General features: G+C 31.1%; 1 protein-coding gene across 1 annotated transcript; it reads left to right on the top strand.

Moving 5' to 3' along the window:
- The first annotated feature begins 15,341 nt into the window (after positions 1 to 15,341).
- LOC129882197 (uncharacterized) lies at positions 15,342 to 21,394 on the top strand. Its single transcript, XM_055956389.1, has 5 exons — positions 15,342 to 15,814; positions 16,552 to 16,640; positions 16,740 to 18,686; positions 20,097 to 20,367; positions 20,596 to 21,394. The coding sequence occupies exons 1-5, from the start codon at positions 15,763 to 15,765 to the stop codon at positions 21,180 to 21,182; spliced, it is 2,946 nt and encodes a 981-aa protein (XP_055812364.1). The 5' UTR covers positions 15,342 to 15,762; the 3' UTR covers positions 21,183 to 21,394.
- The last annotated feature ends 774 nt before the right edge of the window (positions 21,395 to 22,168 follow it).

Here is a 22,168-nt window from a genome sequence, read left to right as displayed (position 1 = left end):
TTTCTAAACTTCTCCCTTGTTCTTCCTTTGCAACAATAACAAGCTTTAAAGCAAGTCTAACCATCCGTGCATTAGGATATTTTATAGCTCTTGAGTTGTCTGTTAAAACCTGTACCATACAACCACCTTCGATCCTAGCTTTCACTAGTGAATTTACTGTCTTTGTAGTCGGAGATAAACATGACCCATGATCTCTGGGTCCATTTGGGATCTTAATCTTGAATAGATTTGAAAGAAAACAAGGGTAGTGAGCACAATTTGAGACGAGGCAAGGAATACTTGTCATTGCAGTCGTTTCATGTAATATGAGTTGGATGTTAATTCTTCATCAGTTTTTATGTTCATGACTAGATGTGATTTTGTGTGGATAGCCAGCCACCAGAATTGGTATTGCTGTTTAGTTCTTATTTTGTACTGTGTTTTTTGCTTGTTTTATATTGGTGATTCTTCTTTGGCGCAAACCTAGCTGTTAGTTGAGTCTTGACTCAATGTTGGGTTGTCCTAGTAGCACATACCTTTGGTTTTTTGCGATGCTTGTTTAAGTCCATAAATGTACTGATTCAGCCGGCCCCCTCTGTGGAGAATATCCGCGAGGGAGAGACATAAATGCTTCTTTCTTTGGAACACGGTAAGGCTTTACGCTCTAACTCACCTTCACAACTCTAGGTGTAGTTGCACTTAAAGTTATCATTCTTTTTCCACTGCGCCATTGGGCGAGCTAAACTTGGTTCACTCAGCAGAAAGCTAACTCTCTTCTCAATTTGGCATTGGCTGCAAATCTTGTTTTCCTTGTTATGTCTATAGCCTTCTGTTTGATGATATTTCCCTTTTGTGCTCCTTTTGCTTGTGCACACCTCGACTGATTCATCAAGTATCTGCTGCCTCCCACTAGCACAAGTGCCGGATAACTTCCTTTTTATTGTCATGGGTTCTTTTCATATTTAAAGATTCGTAACATGAATTTATAGCGTAAATGATTTTTCAAAAGTTAAGAATTAGATTTTGCTCTCTTTTCCAAACAAGTTCTTGATATTAGTGAAAGTTCTATTATTACAAGTCTACAATAATTTTACAAGCGGAGGATCGAAAGTTGTATTGAATACTATTATTAACTAATTAGTACAAAGATGTCAAATGTTTCAAGGCGTTAAAAAAGTGTGGTAAATTGATATGGATGGATATTTAGAACATACATACCTACTAAACATTTGATTAATTAAGACACTGAAATAGGAGAGTGTTTATAAATTTTATGTAATATACCTCTTATAATAATAATAATAAAAAATTAAAAATTCAATTTTAAGTAGATTAATTTTAGTAAACAAAAGGGGGGAAAAGTGAAAGTAGAGAAGAAAAAGGGTCTTAAAGTGGAAAAACAAGACAGAGAATAAGGCAAAGAGTGAATTTTCTCTACTTTCACTTTTTGCAAGTTAATTGATATTTTAAATTTTGAACTTAATACGAACCCAATGCGTGGTGAGACAGTTCGGTTCATATCTCATGTGAGTATTAGAGCATTGAAAAAACTTTTTCTTAGTATGAAAAGACCAAGAAGAACGCACCTCTATGTACCAGTAGTTGTGATAAGATAAATGTTGAGTAGCCAAGTAGGAGTATGGAATCGCGAAAAGCACGTAAGTAGTAAGCCCATTTTAAAATGAGTGTTCTCTTCTTTCGACTTTTCGAGCTTCTGGTAATACAACTGAGACAATAACAAGTTTTATATCCTTCTAGGTCCGACATAAGTTCTTTTTGAAAATTCAAGAAAACGTCATGACGAGCTTAGGAAGTATTTTCCCCTTTGCTGTCAGTATTTTTCTTCTTCGATATTTTCATCATAAATTTTTGAATTTCCTATTTTTTAAATTTGTTAGAAAAAATATTTTTTTTGAGATGAGAGTCTATCGAAATCACCAGATTCCTCTTTCCTTTGTTAGCATTTTGTTTCTTCTTTTTTCAGCTCTGTTTGCTGGCAGAAAATTATGAGACAATAATGATATTATTACACGTCATGTCCACTGTGACAATATTATTTTTTTACCTAGCAAAAGTTACACTGACAAAATTTGAAAAAAACAAAGTTAAAATTATCTAAAATCATGAAATTTTCATATATAGAAAACTTATTCTGATTGTACTATGTAATATTGTACATGAAAGGCAATAAGTTCTCTGTAAACGTAGGGTCAATCGAACCGTACATTTACCTTTTCTATGCAATCAAATTATTTGATTTAGAGCACCACTATAGTGTTAAAATAAATACTACTTAAATGTTTTCTTTTTTTTAGAATTCGCTTCAATCTAAAAAGAGCTTTGTAAAATCGATAAATATATTCTGAATTGAAAAATATGAGATAGAACTTTAGGGTTGAAAGTGAAAAATGTTTATCATTCGAGCAGCTCCCTCTTGTTAGAAAGTATTCGAGTTTCATGGCTCTTGTATTTTCTTTTTTTGCTTTTTAAAAATGCTTGTCGTTGAACATATTGATGTCCTCCTAATGAGTTTGGTGACATCTAAAGTACGCCTCGTTTTGATTAATTGATTTTGAAGTGATTTATATTACTGATATCAATTAGAATAATTTATGATCGACTTGATTAGACTAAAAATTATATTCCTCCGAATACATTGTGTCCTTATATGTAGGGGTTTGTAAAAATCGAACCGGTTAATAAATCGAATCGAAAAAAATGTTATTGGATTGCTATTGTTATTTGGTTAATGGGTTTTTAATGATTTTATAAAAAAAATTATCGGGTTATTGATTTGATATTGATTTTTAATATTGGGTAAACCGATAACCCATTAAGACAATAGTAATTTAGTATTTTACCCCTAAATAAATATTAAATATTAATAACAATACCTTATTGTTTACTACATTTACCCTTTAGCATTCAATTTATATTATTGTCGTGGTTCTTTTATTTGTGTTGTACTTGTAGAGTTCTTTTCATGTTAGTCACTATTGTTTCTATTTTATGAGCATTCCGTAAAGTTATATTATTGTCTTGCCGTGCCAAATTGTTGGAGAAGTCATATAATTATTTTATGAGCATTTTTTTATTGGTTAAACCAAAAACCGGACCGTTAAGGACCAAAATCAATAAATCAAAAATCGATAAAAATATCTTATTGGTTTAGCGTATTTCAAAATCAAAAATTAATAAACCAAACTGATAATACATAAAATCGAATTGAATCAATCGATGCACACTCCTACTCATAAGTGTAGTACTTGTAATTATGTACTTTCTTTCCTCTTCAAAATATTGCTTATTTCTTCACAGTTGAACTAAATTAGACATATTTAGTTGGGATAAAAAAAATAATTAGAAGTGGTTAGAGGAATATAATTAAAAGTGGATCAAGGTAAAAATGTCACTTCTTTCATTTCATGATTAAATTGAAAATAGTGAATTATTAGACTTTTACTTCTTCCAATAATTATATAAAGTTATTGGAAGTAAATCATCATTATTTCACCTAAATCTATTTAGTAAATCAACCCATTTTTCTTGGGAATTTTTTTAAAATTTGTTGTCCAACACAATACTTTATATCAAGCCTTGAAAATAGCCTCTGGCAGAAATGCAAAGTAAGGCTGCGTACAATAGACCCTTGTGGTCAGACCCTTCCCCGGACCACGCGCATAGTGGGAGCTTTAGTACACCGGACTCTCTTTTTTTATAAATAAAGAAATTGCAACAATATTCATACACAATTATTGTTTTTATTATATAGTATTTATTTTTACATCTACAACAACAACAAACCCAGTATAATCCCACAATGTGGGATCTAGGGATTTATTTGTTTATTTGTACATCTATATAAATAATATATCGACATGGTACAAAAGTATATAACAATATATAAATAATGTATCTATCTTGTATAAAAATGCAGAACATATTGCAATGTTTTTTAAAACGTGTCCAAAATGACTTCAAATTTTGTAGATGAACTCCTAAGACTATCCAACAAATCTACACAACAAACACACCAATTCTCAAAAAAAGCATCATCAAAATTCAACGCTAAAATTTTCAAGGGAGAAGAATTAAATATACAGAAATATCATAGAAACTCAGCATCTATTATATATATATATATATATATATATATATATATATATAATTTTAATACTGTATATTTTCGCTTAAAGAAGTGTATAATTTCAAACTTCCTTGCCCTACTTGTCTCCGCCCTTACCTTCATCAAGCTTGTTTACCATCTATATTCCTCTATAATATCACAAAATACAATGTGACTATGCAAGATATCAACTTTAACATGCAAAAGTTTAAAATGTTACTTTTCCATTTCAATTTATGTGTTAGGAAAGAAAGACTTATTTTTGAAATTCGTGGTTTAACATAAGTCATAGATATTTGTGTGACTATAAATTATTTCATTAAGAATAAAATAAATATTTTAAATTGTTACCAAATATATAAATATGTCATTCTGTTTAAGACAAACTAAACATAAAAAACAACATATAAATTGGAGCGGAGGAAGTAGTCCATTTCTATATGCCTATATAGTGGATTGATGGTTAAGTTTCAGTAAATTAGGACAAACATAAATACTATCTTTTACTATCTTCTTGGTATTTTATCCGATGCAGTTTGCCCCAGCTTGGCGAACCGCATCCCCACACAACGACATTCTTTGTTTGTGCGCCCCTTACCGTTCTCGCTCATTCTTTCAACGGCTGGGAATTAGGTAGTCGTAGAAACGAAGCCTATCGCCACGCCGACCATCAAATTCTCAATTCTCTACGACGTCTAGACCATAAAATATTTTCAGGAACAAGCAAATCAAAATGATTTTTTTCTGATTTAATAATTATGAAGCGCTTTATTCCCAAATGAGACTTCCATGCACATATCCAAATCAATCAGATATCGAAAAGACTATAGAACATCGTTGAATATGCGTGTGTAATATTTTTACTCCTCCAATACATAAATTTAACTCTTTTTTCCCTAATATTCTAAACATTATTTTGGTGGTACTAAGTGATCACCAATGGAATGATTTAGGTTTAATTAATCTAGAAGATTAATTGATTCCTTTAGCAAGGGTGGCTGCTTGATGAAACCCTAATTTATGGGTATTATTGATTAGAAGTGGAATTGGACCTACCAAACAAAACTTTAATAATTAAGACAATTTGCTTCTTTCTTTTTTTAACTTTTATCTTTTAATTGTTGCTTTAAGTCAAAGTTATTCAGTTAAACAGCTCCATCAGTGTTAAAGAAGTTGTATTAACTTGACACCACTCTCAGGAAAAACAATTAAGTAATTACTTCCTACATTCCATATTAAATGAATTTGTGAGGCAATGCACACATATTAGGAAAAACACTTAAAAATATAATTTGAACCATATTTTTCACTATTGCCCTTTGTAAAATCATTAATATAACTTTGCAAGTAGTGTGATTTATCTCCTAAAAATATACAATAAATGAAAAGGCAAATATGAAAAAAAAATTCAAACATCTATCTTAAACTTTGAACAATTTAATTATTTTGAACAATAAAAAATTCCTCAAAAATTCATTTAATATGGAATGGAGGAGTAGCATATGCCACGTAGGATACTCTATGTAAATAGTGACAAATTCAAAGTCCTCTTAATTAGGGTTTTTTAATTTAGTGTTTGAGCATCGAAATAAGACTGTTTCTCTTTTAATCAAAGATTTCGATTTTGAGTCTTGAGTATGAAAAAATTATTGACGAAATGTGCTTCCTCCAAATAAGTGCTATGCAACACGAATCTGAATTAGTTAGACTGTTATGAAACACCGAACACCCGATAGAATGCCACCTAAAAAAAGTGTGGTCACATTTTTTTTTGTAATGAAATTCACCTTTTTCACAATTGAAAAAATAGGACCTCTAAATCATTAGCACAGTTATACTCCCTTCGTTCCTTTTTAGTTGTCATAGTATTTTTTTGTTTGAGAGTTAAACGATATGAATTTTGATCAATATTTTAAGACGTATTTTTTCATCATATTGATATGAAAAAAATTATAATTTATATAGTACTTTTCGTATAGTTTTTGAATATCTAATTTTATTTTTAAAAATATTAAATTAATGTAATATAATTTAATTTTAAAAATTAGTTAAATTAACTCTCGAAAAACATGACAACTACCAAAACATGAAGGAAGTAATATTTATATACTCGATATGAGGGGACAATAGGACCAAACGAATAAGTTCATACAAATAATACAAAGAATCCGATCACTTAGACATTGTCACAATCCAAGGTAATGGTATATAATATATATTATGTGCTTTGACATATCGTGTACGAATTTGTCTTTTGGGTTAAGTCATATCAAGCTTTAAAAAAACGAATGTATAATATGAAAATAAGTTATATCTTATAACAATTTTTACTTTCTTATGTGCATCTCATTTTTTAAAATTTGTCAATCTAGAAACATGTCAATTCTTCTTTTACCTTCAGTAAGACAATTTATAACCATTGAATTCCACACCAATGGGCGTTAGGGTCATCCTTGTTTTTTTTATATGATTTTGAACGGTTCTTTCATCATGAGCTTGCTTTTAAAATTAAGACATAATACATAAATAAGATTTTAAATTTGACTTTAAATTTTTAGTTGGACCTTGAACTTTCATAGTGCACTAGTAGGCACTTTAACTATCTCACGCTTAAACAAAAAAACACTCTAACACTTGTAGCTTAAATGCGCGTAAGGCAAACGCTGTGACATGGATTTATTATCTATTCAATGGCTGCCAATTAATTTACAAGTAGATTTTAAAATTTAAAAATAAAATAGCCAACTAATTCACCTTTTCACTCACTATTTTCTCAAAATCGCAAACCCTAGATATAATTTCTTCGCAAATCAAAGGAAAATTTGTTCAAGATTTGTGCTTTCAATTGATATTCTTGGATGTTTGCCTTTTCTTCTTCATCAATTTAGTCCAGGTATGGTTAGTTTTTTTTTCTTTTGAAATTTATTATTGATAGATTGTAGAATCTTTTTGAGATCACGACTATAAATTCGTTCCTTTTTACAACTTTGGTCATATGGGTCATCTTCATTATAGCTCTTTTTCCACAATGACAAAAAAAATTCGAAGCCATTTCCATTAAAAAAGATCAGAAATGGTGAAAAAAAAGAGCAAAAAAAGCTTGAATATAGAATTAGAAAGAAGAGGGGAAAAAATGGGATTTTGATTTGAATAAATAAAGGATATATATAAAAGGATTCATTAAGGGCATAAGTGTCATTTCTGCTTCTTCTTTTTTTACTGTTGTTGGCCTCGAATTTTACTCCGGACGCGTCTGAATTGCGTCCCGATCATGTATTATGTCAGGTCGGATTCACGTATTTTTTCTATTAAGAGTGGATAATTATAGTGCCTACTTGTGCATTATGAAAGTTGAAGGTCCAACTTAAAATTTGAAGCCAAATTTAAAATTCTATTTATATATTATGCCTAGAATTAAATTAGGTTAATGTTCATTTTTTTTATCATATATAATATCAAATTCAAGCCTAACCCAATTCATTATTTTTTTCATAAGATATTGGACCTCCTTCTTATATTGTCTGTGTTTTAGATATCCACACCAATGGAGAAGTGTTGAGTCCCACATTAGGGGGCATCTCGGTTTCTGAGCTCCTTATATGATTTTTACCACCCTTTCTTTATGAGCTACAGAGCTAGTTTTCTTAAACTATGTGGTTAATTAAACTCTTCTATAAAATCTCATAAAAAATAGTATTTTTTTTCCGTCTCAATTTATGTGACATCTTTCGGATTTCGAGATTCAAATAAGTTTATTTTGATCATAAATTTTTCATCCTTTAAATATTTTGAATTGTCAATTATTGTGACTTATATTACTTTTTACGTAGTTTACAAATATATAAATTTCATTTCAAAAATTTTGAAGATTCTATGTATAAATTTCAAATTAAACTAATTAAACTTTTTGATTCTAGAAAAATGAAAAGTGTCATTAATACAGGGGAGTATTAATTTTAACTTCATGTCCAATAAATGAAAAGAGTTGAAGATAAACTACTAGTGTATCAATTTGGATGTTTTTTCAAGTGTAATTTATATATATATATATATATATATATATATATATATATATATATATATAAGCAACTCATTGGTGGCATGTTTTTAGCCTTTTTCACTTTGACTATTTTACACACTTTACCAAACGTTTGGTGCCTTGCAAAGGGATCTAATAATTAATGAAAAAACAATAACAGTAAAAAAGGAAAAATAATAATAATAATAATAATAATAACAATAATAACAACAAGCATGGGGACAACCATTATTATGGTGGGATGAAAATAATGGGTTTAATTTGTGTCTTTGAGAATACAAATGATTCCCTTATGGACTTGTCTTCACCATTCATGCACACTGAAAAAGAGGTGCCATTCACTCACCATCTAATCCTAAAGTACCATCTTGCACATAAGCAAATAATACTATATGTAAGTCGTCGGATCAGCATGTGCACATCTTGAGTAATTTTACGAAATATATCATTTTTTATCAGCAACAGATATCAGATAACTCTATTCAACAAACATTATTCAAATGATTTTTTTCATTTTTAGGGTTGAATTAAAAACTCATCGATATATTCAAATGAATCATTTTCTTGTTTCTTTACGCTCCCAATACAAAACCTGACTCACTACATAGCGCCCATTCGCTTTACATATGGTATGACAATGAATTTCAGTTCATGGACCATAACATTCCAGAGTGAAGCAGTCACAATACAAAGTTCCTTACTTTAGTTGAATCTTGTTGGTATAATTATCTAAACAGTCGGTACGCAATAATTATAAATTTATTATTTTTTAATTAAAAAATAAGTGAATATTTTAAATGATATCTCATAGATTTAATTTTAGTGCAATAAATCAAACAAAAATAACTCGTATATTACTAATTCATATATTATAATTTTTGTATAGTTTATCATCGAACCAAACGATTTGTATAGTAGAAACTAGAAAGTACCACTAAATTATTATTAAGAGACAAGAAAACCTAGAGGTTAAGTAGGCCTCCATAGGATTAGCCGTTTTCATAGAGTGAAATTTTTCAAAGATGAAGATTCCATATCAATGTTTTATGTTTTTTTCAAATGTCATTTTCTTTAAAAAAAAATCACTCCAAAGAGATTTGGTGTTTGGCTCCAATTAGGCAAATTCACCTTGTCTTATCGACCCCCTTCCGATATGGGTGAAATCAGAATTTAAAATTTGTGAATTTGAGATTTTAGCTGATCTATTTGAATTACTGAGTTCTAAATTACTATTCAATAGACTTTTTAAGACAAATATAAAATTTTAATCAAAATTATCAGATTCTGTCGAACCAATAATTCGTATATTAGCTCTCCACCAGTCCACCCCCACCCCCATACTACTCCATCTTTCTCACATTTCTTCTCCACATGCACCTATCAATTCCAAAAAAGTTACATCATGTCCATCAAAGAAAAAAAAAGAAGAAATAAAAATAATTCTCTCAAGGCTCGACATATTTTAATATTTGATCATTTTATACAACTATTAATAATATAATTTCTTAAGATAATATTTATCATTAATTATATACTTAAAATCAAGGGCGAATCACTTCTTTATATAAGGACATCACTTATAAAAAATCATGTGTATGCCGCTTGAAAAAACGTATAAACATATAAAATCACATTTATTATAATTAAAAATAATATTTAAAAAGGTAAATTACAACGTTATAAAAATCCAATAAAATGCACGAATGTAGAGAAAAAAATAATGAGAGAAATAGTAGCTAATATTGTCGTTTGGTGGTCAAGTTGACTAAATATTATCATCAATCTAATTCTATTGAACTTATTATAAAATTAGGTAAATTTCATGAACAGTATTAATTAAGTAGGACAAGAAGAATAAAATGAAATTGACGTTTATATTATATAAGCTTTCTTTTTCAAAAGCACTACAAGAAGTCGCAATTAATTAATGATTATTGTATTAAAGTTGATAGCTTTAGAATATACAAAAACCTAAATATATGGTCCTTTTGAAACATTAATTTTTTCTTTAAACTTTCGATTTTTTTCGTTCAAATATATATATAGGCCGGTTGTATATATATACTATACATGTTTTATTAATACATTTTAAAAAATATGTTCACATGCAATCTTTGATTCTTGTTAGTTTGAATTTAGATTATTTTTTTTTAAATTTAAAAATTATATAAAGCAATAATGAGAAGTGTCTTTTTAATGAATGGAAAAGGTCCAAATATGCCTTTAAATTATACGAAATTGACTAAATTTGTCTGTCGTTAATACTTTGGTACAAAATATCTTCATCGTTCGATACTTGGTTCATTCGTGCCCCTGGCCACCAATTAGCCCGTCATTGTAGGTATGAATGAACAAAGTATTAAACGACAGAAATATATTTGTGGCAATGTAATAACGACGGATAAATTCACTCAATTTCGCATTATTTAGGCATATTTGAACTTTTTCATAAAAACTATAGCAATTTAAATTTCTAATTCTAATTTTTTAAAAAATTATCAAGTTGAAACTGTTCATCACTGAATTTACAAAATTTTGATGTCTTCCACCAAAGCTAGAAATTCAACTCACATTTTGAGTTGGGTAAATACTTACTCGTAACGATTTATATTAAACATATACAATTTATTATAATTAAGTGAATTAATAAAATAAATGTATACATTAATTAACACATGTTATATATCCATTGATTTGATATAAATTGGTAGAAAAAGTACTTTCACAATTTCTTGTGTTCTAGATTATTCCAATTTACTTTTAAGCTAAGAATTTTTATTTTTATTTTTGGAGAGTGGGGTGTGGAAAAAGTTAAGAAATTAGTATTTGCTTCTACTTCATTTTCTCTCTTTTTTTTTGTTGGTTACAATATATGATTCTACTTAGCTTTTACCATTCAACATTCTGGTTTCACCAACTATATTTAAACAATTCCAATAATCCTTAAAAATGTTTTTTTTTAAAAAAAAGTAAGTTTATGAAGTCTTGAACTACCAACTTTGCTTATTGAGGAATGAGGACCATATGTTACTTGATCATAAAAAAATTAATAGAAAGGGAAATATGGGAGGAAGCTTAAAAAATAATAGAAGCAAAAAATAATAACTAAGCATTACCAAAAAATATTTTATCAGGGACTTTCAATTTTTGAAAAGCTCGAAGACTTTAAATAGAATTACTTTAGATTAACTATTGATCATATACAAAAAAATGAAAAAACAAACAAACTAGTGATCATATAAATATATTTATTATTGTTGTGTCCTAAAAATGAAATCATCCAAAAAGTGACAATATTAGTTGGAATTTTGTTGAGAAAATCGAACAGAACCATTTTATTAGTAGAGTAATAATTACTCGATACCTAAAGTAGTTCAAAGTTTAATTAAATAGTAACGTTTTTAAGTGTTATCAAAATTATTTATTAAGGATTTTCATTTTTTAAAAAGCTCAAAGATTTTTATCATTTACATTAAATTACTTTCGATTAACTAGTGATCATATATATATATATATATATTATTTATTTATTATTGATTCACATTCTGATAATAAAGTCGTTCAACAAACGATAATACTAGTTAGAATGTTATTGAGAGAATCAAACAAACCCATTTATTAGCACAATAATTACTCGATGCCTAAAGTAGTTTAAAACTCGATTACGTATGTAAAAATTTTAAACGTATGTATTAAGTACTTTCATTTTTGAAAACCTTGAAGACCTTAAGCATTTATGTAAGATTACTTTGGATTAACTAGTGATTAGATAAACACATTTATTATTAATTCGTGTTTTGATAATGAAATCGCTCGAAAAATAACAATATTTAATTGAAATTTTATAGAAAGAATCAGACAAAATCATTTTAGTAAGATAATAATTACTCGATAGTCAAAGTAGTTCAAAGCTCGGTTACATAGTAAAAATTTTATTCGTTATCAAAATTATCCATCAAGGACTTTTATTTTTTAAAAAGCTCGAGTACTTTAAGCATTTAAATAGGGTTATTAGATTAACTAGTGATCGTATAAATGTATTTACTATTTCTTCGCGTCCTTATAATGAAGTCGTCTGAACATGACAATATAATTAGTTGAATTTTTATTGAGAGAATCGGACAAAACTATTTTAGTAGGATAATAATTACTCGATATCTAAAGTTGTTAAAAATACGTCGCAAAATTTTTAAGCATTACCAATATTCTTTATGAAGGACTTCTATTTTTATAAAGTTCGTAGACTATAAACATTTATCTAAGATTACTTTAGATTAATAAGTGATCAGATAGATAAATTTATTACTGAATCACATCCTGATAATAAAGTTGTCCGAAAAATGACAATATTAATTAAAATGTTATTGAGAGAATTGGACAAATCATTTTAGTAGGACAATAATTACTCGATACCTAAATAGTTTAAATGCAATTACGCAGCAAAAAATTTAAGCATTACCAAAATTATTTATTAAGGAATTCCATTTTCAAATCCTCGAAAATTTTAAGCATTTACATAAGATTACTTTAGATTAACTAGTGTCGAATACATACATTTATTATTATTTCGCGACCTGATAATCAAATCGTCCGAAAAGTGACAATATTAGTTGAAATTTTACGGAGAGAAACATACAAAATCACTTTAGTATGATTTTAATTTTTTGATACTCAAAGTAGTTCAAAGCTCGATTATGTAGTAAAAATTTTAAGCGTTATCAGAATATTTATCAAGGGCTTTCATTTTTTTGAAAATCTCGAACACTTAAAACATTTATACATGGTTACTTTAGATTAACTAGTGATCAAATAAATATACCTGTTATTGATTCGCGTCCTGACAATAAAGTCGTTCAAAAATTATAGTATTAATTGAAATTTTATTGAGAGAATTGACCAAAACCATTTTTAGTAGGCCAATAATTATTCGATACCTAAAATAGCTCAAAGCTCGATTAAGTAATAAATTTTTTAAGTGTGATCAAAATTATTTACTAAAGTTTTTCTTTTTTGGAAACCTCGAAGACTTGAAACATTTATATAAAATCACTTTAGATTAATTAGTAATCAAATAAATACATTTATTATTGATTTAAATTCTAATAATGAAGTCGTCTGAAAAATGAGAATTTTATAAAAACAATAGGAAAAAGTTATTTTAATAGAATAATAATTACTTGATATTCAAAGTAGTTCAAAGCTTATTTACGTCCGGTAAAAATTTCAAGCCTCACCAAAATTATCTACTAAGGACTTACATTTTTTGAAAAGCTTGAAAACTTTAAATATTAACATTTGAATTATCATTAGGAAGTTATCTTATTATTATTATTATTATTATTACTGCATTCAATTGGTCAAAACTAAAAATTAAATGCTTTTAACCACTTTGATGTATTTGAAATTTGAAATTGACAATTACTGTAATAGGAATGTTCCTTTAAAGCACAGTAGTATTGTCTCCCAAAGTTTGTTATAATAAAAACTTGGCTTTAAAGGGAAAATAAATTGCCATTTGTTCCATATATAAACAAATTGTTTAAATAAATGCATGGAGGACCTTATGACAAATTAAACAACTGTTTAATTAAGTGCATAATAGAATAATGAAATTTGATTTTTTTTTATATAGTTATCGTGCATGATGTTTTGTCATGTTCTTTTTATAATATTATGTTGTGATTTATTTATATATGTTATTTTCTTTTTTGAAATGCTTTCAAGTTGATGGTCTATCATAGATAATTTTACTATTTTTAGAATAGACGTTCGACGTACACTTATTCTTCCAAAAATATTACTTTATAAAATTATATTGAATATGTTGTTATTGTTATTGTTACTGTTATCTAATTTTTTATTAAAAAATAAGACACTTTTAACTTTGTGGAAGTTTCACATAAGACGCTATAAACAAGTTTATTATAAAAAGAGCTTGACTTTAAAGAGAAAATAAGTTGACATGTGTTGCATATACAAATAATTTAAATAATGAAATTTGGTCTTTCTATATAGTTATCGTGCATGATGCTTTGTCATAATATTTTGTTACGAGTTGTTTTCTTTTTCAAAATACTTTTATTGAGTTGATGATTTATTAAAAATAATTTCACTATCTTTATAATAGAATTAAAGTCTATGTACACCTATATTTTCCAAATCCTACCGTCTAAAATTATACTCAATATATTATTATTATTATCTAAACTCATTATAAAAATGTACTAAACACTTTCACTAAATACAGTATAAACAAAGTTTATAATAAACGAAACATGTGACAAGTTATTTTCTGAAATAAATACTGCCCTTCAAGTCATGGCAACAGCGCCAATCAAGTGACGTGGCGTCCAACCTTAGCACGTAGGTCCCATTAAACCCATCACTCCCCCACTACATATTTTTTTTTTAATTTTCCACCTGGTGTCCGAAGTCTACAGTTAAATGACGTGGTGTCCAAACTTACCACGTAGATCCCACTACACCCACCCTCCACCATCCACCCCACTACACTTTTTTTATTTTTTATTTTCTACCGGTGTTCAGAGCCCGCAGTTAAGTGACGATCCAAACTTAGCACATAGGTCTCAACAAACTCCCCCATACACATTTTTTTTTCATTCGATGTTTGAAGTCCGCATCGAGTCCTGATAAATTCGAATCGCATGCTACAGAGTTCATTCGGGGATAACGCTCCTAACAAGATTTCTCTATATCTAAGGCTCGAAGGCTTTTTATCTGGTGTCCGAAATTTATATTGGAGCTCCGATTGAATTCGACTCGCACATTGCAGGACCCATTTAAGAATGATACTCTCAATAAAATTTACTTGAACCTAAAATCTCTAATTAAAAATGAAGTAGTTTTACTAGTGTACCGCAACTGAGGTTGGTCATGACACTTTTTTTTTGTTTCTCACTCGGTGTTCGAAGTCCGTGGAACCCTGACTAAATTTGAATTGCGCATTGCAGGGTCCATTCAGAAATGACACTCCAACAAGATTTTTTTATACTCTAAGCTTAAATCCAATACCTCTAATTAAGGATGAAACAGTTTTATCACCGCACCACGATCCATATTGGCAATTAGGACACTCTCTCTCTACTACACTACTACAATAGTAGAGAAAGTGGGTCCGGTTCAAAATTCCCTCACTGTATTCACCTTTTTGTCCTTATTTTTCCCTCATTTCAAATCTCTCTTTTTTCCAATTCAAAAATCTCTCTCTCTCTCTCTCTCAAAAGCTCATTAATGTCGACCACCTCTCTCTATCTCTGTTACTGTTTCTCTCTCTATACGTATATACCGTTTCTCTCTCTATAATGTGATCCATTCATCAGCCCCTCTCTGTCTCTCTTTTTCAAAAATGACGGAGTTCTGAAGAACATTCTTCTACAGAGCTAGGGTTTTTGAGTTTTTTTTAATGGTTTGTTTGAGTTTTTGAGATGGAGCTGGTGATGAGTTTCGAGGTTGTTTGTTGTTGCTTTTTTCCGAGATTTACGATCTGATTAGGCTTTTTTTCTTCTTCTTACCTTCCCTCTCTCCTCTTTTTCAAAATCCTTTTTGCTTTTTGCTTTTTGTTGCGTTGTTGTCTGTGGAGGTATAATTTGAAAAAACAATGGAGAAAAGTCGTCACAGGAAGTCTAGGAGTGCTTCCGGAATTATGGAAGGTTATCTCTCTCTCTCTCTCTCTCTCTCTCTCTCTCTTTTTCTCTCTCTCGATGAATTTTTGTGAAGCAATGAAGATTTGAATGCTCACTGTTTGTTAGAATTATCAGTGCTGCTTCTTTGATTAGCTAAATTTTTTGAATGAACGAAAAAAGAAATTAAATTCACATTTTGATAATTTTTTCTGATGATAATAATTTTATTTCAAAAAAGATCTTCTCTGTCTTATATAATGCCATTTTTTAGTTTTTAATTTAGCAAGCAAAATTTGATTATTTGGAAGTAATTGACTCTTTCATTTTTTTTTTAATTTCTCTTTCAAATTTTTTACTTCGTTTTTTTTTTTTAAATTTCAATTTTTTCTATTTTTCGAATATGAAATGGTACATTTAATTATTACTTTAGTTAAAGTTAAGCTGCATTTGCTTGAATGATTAGGCCCTTTATGTAGTGGCAACATCATCATTTTGTTTTTGTTTTCTTATCATTATGATATAAGCCATGGGTTGATTCACTTAAAGGTGTTTTGTTTAACCGAAAGTAGAGAATCGAGTCCTCACCAACAATGTGAAAATTCAGGTAGCCAACCAATTGATCTACTAACAATGTGAAAATTCAGGTAGCCAACCAATTGATCTACTAAGATTCCCCTAACCTTCCATAACTATATGAGCATTTTAGAAATTTTATTATGGTATGAAAAGTGAGTATTGACATTGTTAATTGATCCCATGTCCAGGAAGTAAACTAGTTCAGAAACAGGTTGCTACACCAAAAGTGAATCTCAATTCTCGTTCCTACTGTGATGAAACTACTAGGGGAGATATGGTGAGCCAATTTGTATATATAAATTAGCATACTATGGTTAATTATCCATCATTAAATAATAGTTTTAACTGACATTCATTAAATATTTTCCATCTGTAGATTATGCTTGATTTAGGGAAGAGCTCTTCCAAACGAGTAACTGGGACACCAATTAAGAAGTTACTTGCAGAAGAAATGGCAAAAGAAGGTGAATCAAAGAGAAGGCCGCCAAGCATTGTTGCCAAATTAATGGGTCTCGAAGGGATGCCATCTCCGCAGAATATTGGTAGACAACAGAGAAGGTTTTCAGACAGCTGCCAACATAGAAATGAGCAGATAGATCCAAGAAGGAGGAAGCAACTATTCGATGAACAATCAAGTAAAAGAAGCTCCATGGAGCACCAAGAATTCAAGGATGTGTATGAGGATTTGGAAGCATCACATGTTGCCAACCGTCGTCATTCATCAAGATGGAATGAAACTGGAAGATATGCGACTTCTGATATGGCACTTATACAACAGAAGTTTATGGATGCAAAACGTCTTTCAACTGATGAAAGGTTTCAGAACTCAAAAGAATTTAATGACACTCTTGAGGCGCTTGATTCAAATAAGGAATTATTGTTAAAGTATCTTCAGGAACCAGATTCCTTGTTTGTGAAGCACTTGCAGGATCTGCAAGTTGACACTGCTAGTTCTACGTGCAGTCACATAGCAGTTTTAAAGCCATCAAATTCTGTGAAATATGAAGGCAGTGCCAAATCCTCCAAATCTGTTAGAGGCGGTTCATGTAAACAAAGCATCAGCTTGCAGAAAGAGCGCCTTGATGGTCTCTTACTCCAGTCACAGCATCGTCATAGTGGACATAATTCCCAAAAGTCCTCTCCGGTTCTTTCTGAAGGAAAGGAGGAAAACATTCTACCAACAAGAATTGTTGTTCTGAAGCCAAACCTTGGGATAACACAAAATGATCTTACTTCTGTTCCATATCACCCTGACGTGAGGAAGCATGCACAATATCATCGTGCTTCACCTGGGGGAGCCGGAGCAGAGGAAGAGAAGAATTCATCCAAGAATATGGGGATCTCAAGGCCCAAGTCAAATGAAGCAAGAGATATTGCAAGGGAAATTACGAGGCGGATGCGAGACTCTTTTGGGCCTTTTGATGGTAGGGATGCATATTTTAGAGGTTCTGGTGTTAAAGGATATGCTGGAGATGAAAGTTCTTGTGATGTTTATGAAAGTGATTCGACCGGTGAGTCAGACATTACAACTTTGTCTGGTAGGAAGTCATCTTGTAGGGGTAATCTGAAAAAATCTTCATCTCTAGGTTCTGAATCATCAGTGGGCAGGGAGGCAAAGAAGAGGTTGTCTGAGAGGTGGAAGATGACTCAATATTATCAGGACTTTGAAATGGCTGGTAAGAGTAGTACACTTGGTGAAATGCTTTCGTTACCTGATGGGGGAACGAATTGTGATACCATGGTGCACGTTGAAGAAGCCACTAACGAACCTGGTGGCAGGAAAAGAACTACTGAATGGGATTTCCCGTTGGGTATTAGTAGCAGAGATGGCTGGAAGGATGTATGCATTAATGATTCATCAGGATACAGATCAACTTCTCCACCTTTTTGCAGCAAAAAGCATAGAACCAGAGCACGGCGGGAAGTTTTTTCTAATAAGCAACACTCAATTTCCAAAGAGCCTGTAAATCATCGCAGAAGTAGGTCATTGGATGGTATGCTGAATTTGAGAGATGAATTCTTATCCAAAGACTCTAGATCCAGCAAAAAGAAGCTGCATTCCTGTCGACTTGGTAGTGACTACTCGTCAAAAGGCAAGCTACGCCAGAGAATTGATATGAACCTAGAAGAGAACCTATCTGAGAAGCTGTCTTTAGCTTCTCATGTGCCTACTGCAGATGGCTTGAGTTATACTAATGCTTCAGATGATGCTGAAACCGAGAGTATTACCCTGTCTTCAGAATATTCTGTTGAGATGCTTCGGAAGCTACCTGCGGAATGTGGCAGTGCTTCTCCTCTTAACCAAGAGGTGTCAATTCTACAGGTTTGTTAGTTCTCTTGTAGATGTTTTGCATTTTGTGTAATTTCACATGTATATCCATTTAAGCATAGTGGGCATATTACTTTTGTTCTTTCTCACTAGCTGTAGACCTGTTGGACTGCCTTGTTTATCTTGACTTTGACTTGGTAACTGATGTGCTTTTGGTTTGACGATAAGTTTGCTAGTAGTGTTTTAGAATCTTCATAAAAATGTTGCAGTGATTGTTGGTGAAGTTTCCTCATTTGGCACCCATTCCTCTGACATTACTGCTTTCAGAAATGGCCACAATGACTACTTGGTTAAGTAGCATGGCCAGCACTAAGTGCATCTTCCCTATTCAGTAATATTGAGACAGAAAATTTATGGGTTCTAGCTGGAAAATTTCATAATGATGTGCTTTTCGAGAATTTCTAGTTGACTACTCTGATAGTATTAAGCAATGACTATATATGGTAGATTTTTGTTTCATTGTTCTAGAAGGAATTGATACACCTGCCTTCCGCTTTAGTCTGTGAGACATTCTGTTTTTTAAGTTTATCATTGTGAGAGGATGGTAGTTAGATGGCTTTCTCTGCATCAGCTTTCATGTGTAAAGCATTTGCATCTTTTGTATTTTTTCTGAACTGCGTGTTAGCTGCCTCTTTTTCTTTGCCATTGCATAATACTAATTCATCAAGAAGTAACTTTATATACTGTGGTTACCATCTTGCCTATTAACTTCATGCAGAACCTTTCTTGCTTGGATCAATTTGAAAAGCTTGTCTTGCTGGTATGGTATGTAAAGTGTACCAAATGCACATGTAATAAAATGTCACGCACTGCATATGCTCGTTGTGCTGAATGCACGTGTAATAATGGCACTCAAAACATACTTTTTGGGGTAAAATTTGCCTACTGTTATGTTCTATGGAAATAGATGAATGGTTAATCCTTGGAGTAAAAGGATGTCTGCTTTTTGTTTCTACGGTGTTTACAATGAGATGGACAGTTTCATTAGTTGCTTCAGTGAGCACTGAGCTTGCACCAAAAGGGGTTGGCAGACTGCAGAGTTTGATAATTAGGTCTTTAAAATACCAAGGATTTATTAGTTACTCCCCTCGTCCCATTTTATGTGGCACTGTTTGACTTGGCACTGTGTTTAAGAAAAAAGGGAAGACTTTTGAAATTTGTGGTCTAAAACAATCCTTAGATATTTGTGTGGTTGTAAATCATTTTATTAAGGATAAAAATGAATTTTTAAAGCTGAATTGTTTCTAATTATAGTAAGGTGACATTCTTATTAGGACGTACTAAAAAGGAAAGGGTGGCACATAAAATGAGACAGAGGGAGTATATGTTTACGATACATCTCTACCTATGTTTTCAAGAGTTTCAAGTCATACTTATCTTATTGTGGAGCTTTCTGTTATGTAGGAAGCACTTCCAGAACCATCACCACCATCATCTGCAGCAGCTTCTGTTGTTTTGGAGTATCCTGCACTTGAACCTGAATCATCAAGCTCCAAGGAGGCTGATCATCCTAGTCCTCTTTCTGTTTTGGAGTATCCTGTACCTGAACCTGAATCATCAGTAAGCTCCAAGGAGGCTGATCATCCTAGTCCACCTTCTGTTTTGGAGGTTCCTTTTACAGAAGATGCGTCTTCCGGTTCAGAATGCTTTGAGAGAGTCAGTGCTGAACTTAATGGTAAGTGTGATTTCTTGACGATGTTAAACAATTATTTGCGACATATTACTTCTGATCTCTTCTGCAATCGAAGTGCTTTGCTTGATGACAGCTCTAGTATTTGAGCCCTTATTGACGTTCTTATCATTATTGGAGTATTATTGCGTGTTGTTGTTGCTGTTGTTATTATGAAGTTTTAGTACATTATGTTTGTCAAATTATGTATTTACATACTTCTGTTCTCACCAGGGCTTCGGATGCAACTGAAGCTCCTCAAGATGGAGTCAGAGCCTTATGCTGATGTAGTAGTAAGTGATGACGAGGTTGAGTCCTTTGAAGACAATTGTAGTTTAAGGTCCCAAAGCTGGCAATCTTCTTACATATTGGATGTGCTAACTGACTCTGGGTTGAAGGCATCCGACCCTGATACATTCGTAACATCTTGCCACACTCTGGAGTGTCCTTTGAGTCCCTGGATTTTCGACAATCTTGAGAAGAAGTACATCGATGAAACAACTGAACCAAGGTACGAAAGGAGGCTGCTGTTTGACCGTATAAACTTGTGTCTACTGGAGATTCTTAGGAAGTACGTCGATCCTTGCCCTTGGGTGAAGCCAATAGAGGGTATTAACTGGAAGTGGCAGACTTATGGGATGAAAAACATTCTGCATCAACTGCTGAGAAGCCAAGAAGAACCTGCAAACGCAGACACACCTGCTAACGTTGTGGAAGAGATGCATTGGCTAGAACTCAAGGATGACATGGATCTGATAGTTAAGGACATTGAGGAATTGTTGATAGAGGACCTCATAGAAGAAGTTGTAGGTGCAATCTAGGTGGTAGTTTCATACTCGATAACGAAAGATGGAGCGTTTTAGGAGATATAACTAATAAAATACAAATGTTGCATTACCTAGTAATAACTATAGTATAGCTTGATGACATTAAAATGCCAGTATCGGGCAATCGCATTATATGAAATATTTCTGCAAGTACCGCAAAGTGCATAAGCTTGTTGAAGTTCAATTTGAATCTATTTTTATGATAATGTTTCAAGCATAAGTCAGATTTGTTTAACCATCCTCTGCAATCCATCAGGTCGATTAATCCAGATTTGTTGTATTGCTTTCTCAGCATTATCATCTGAAATCACATGGCTAGAAGTTTCAGATTGGGGCAGTGAAACCGTAGAAGTTTCATAGTTTGGTAGATACACCAATTTTATGTTGGACTGTATCGGATCAACTTAGTTTTAAAGTTTACATAAATATTAACGACATTCAAAATAATAAATCTACAACTAAAAGGATATAAATTTAAAACTAAAGGCCAAATTTAAAGCAGATTTCATAATTTTGAAAAAGTAATACACTAATTAAATTAAAGGCATAATAAATAAATTGACCCCTAAACTTGACTTCAAATTTTAAGTACGAGCTCCAACTTTCATAATGCACAAATATGCACTTCAATTATCCCTTTTTTAAACAAAAAAACGCGCGAATCCAACCTCACAAAATGCGTGATTGAGATGTAATGCAAGTGCATCAAATGTAATTTTCGAGGCCCACAACTGTAAAAAAAAGCAGAAATGACAATTTTATCCTTAATGAATCTCTTATATATATATATAAATATATTTATTTATTTATTCAAATCAAAATCCCATTTTATTTAATTTCTTTTTTTAATTGTAAAATACATGTAAATTTTTTAATTACGTAGCAGCCACTGAGTGATTCAAAAATTCATGTGGGAGCGGTTGTATATCACACATTTTGGCTATTGAATTCACTTGTTTTTTTTGTTTAAGAAATGGATA

The sequence above is a fragment of the Solanum dulcamara genome, chromosome 3 (genome assembly GCF_947179165.1).
Source record: "Solanum dulcamara chromosome 3, daSolDulc1.2, whole genome shotgun sequence".
In the NCBI taxonomy this organism is placed as follows: domain Eukaryota; kingdom Viridiplantae; phylum Streptophyta; class Magnoliopsida; order Solanales; family Solanaceae; genus Solanum; species Solanum dulcamara.
Note: the sequence above shows the minus strand (reverse complement) of the source record. Positions and strands in the feature narration are given on the sequence as shown.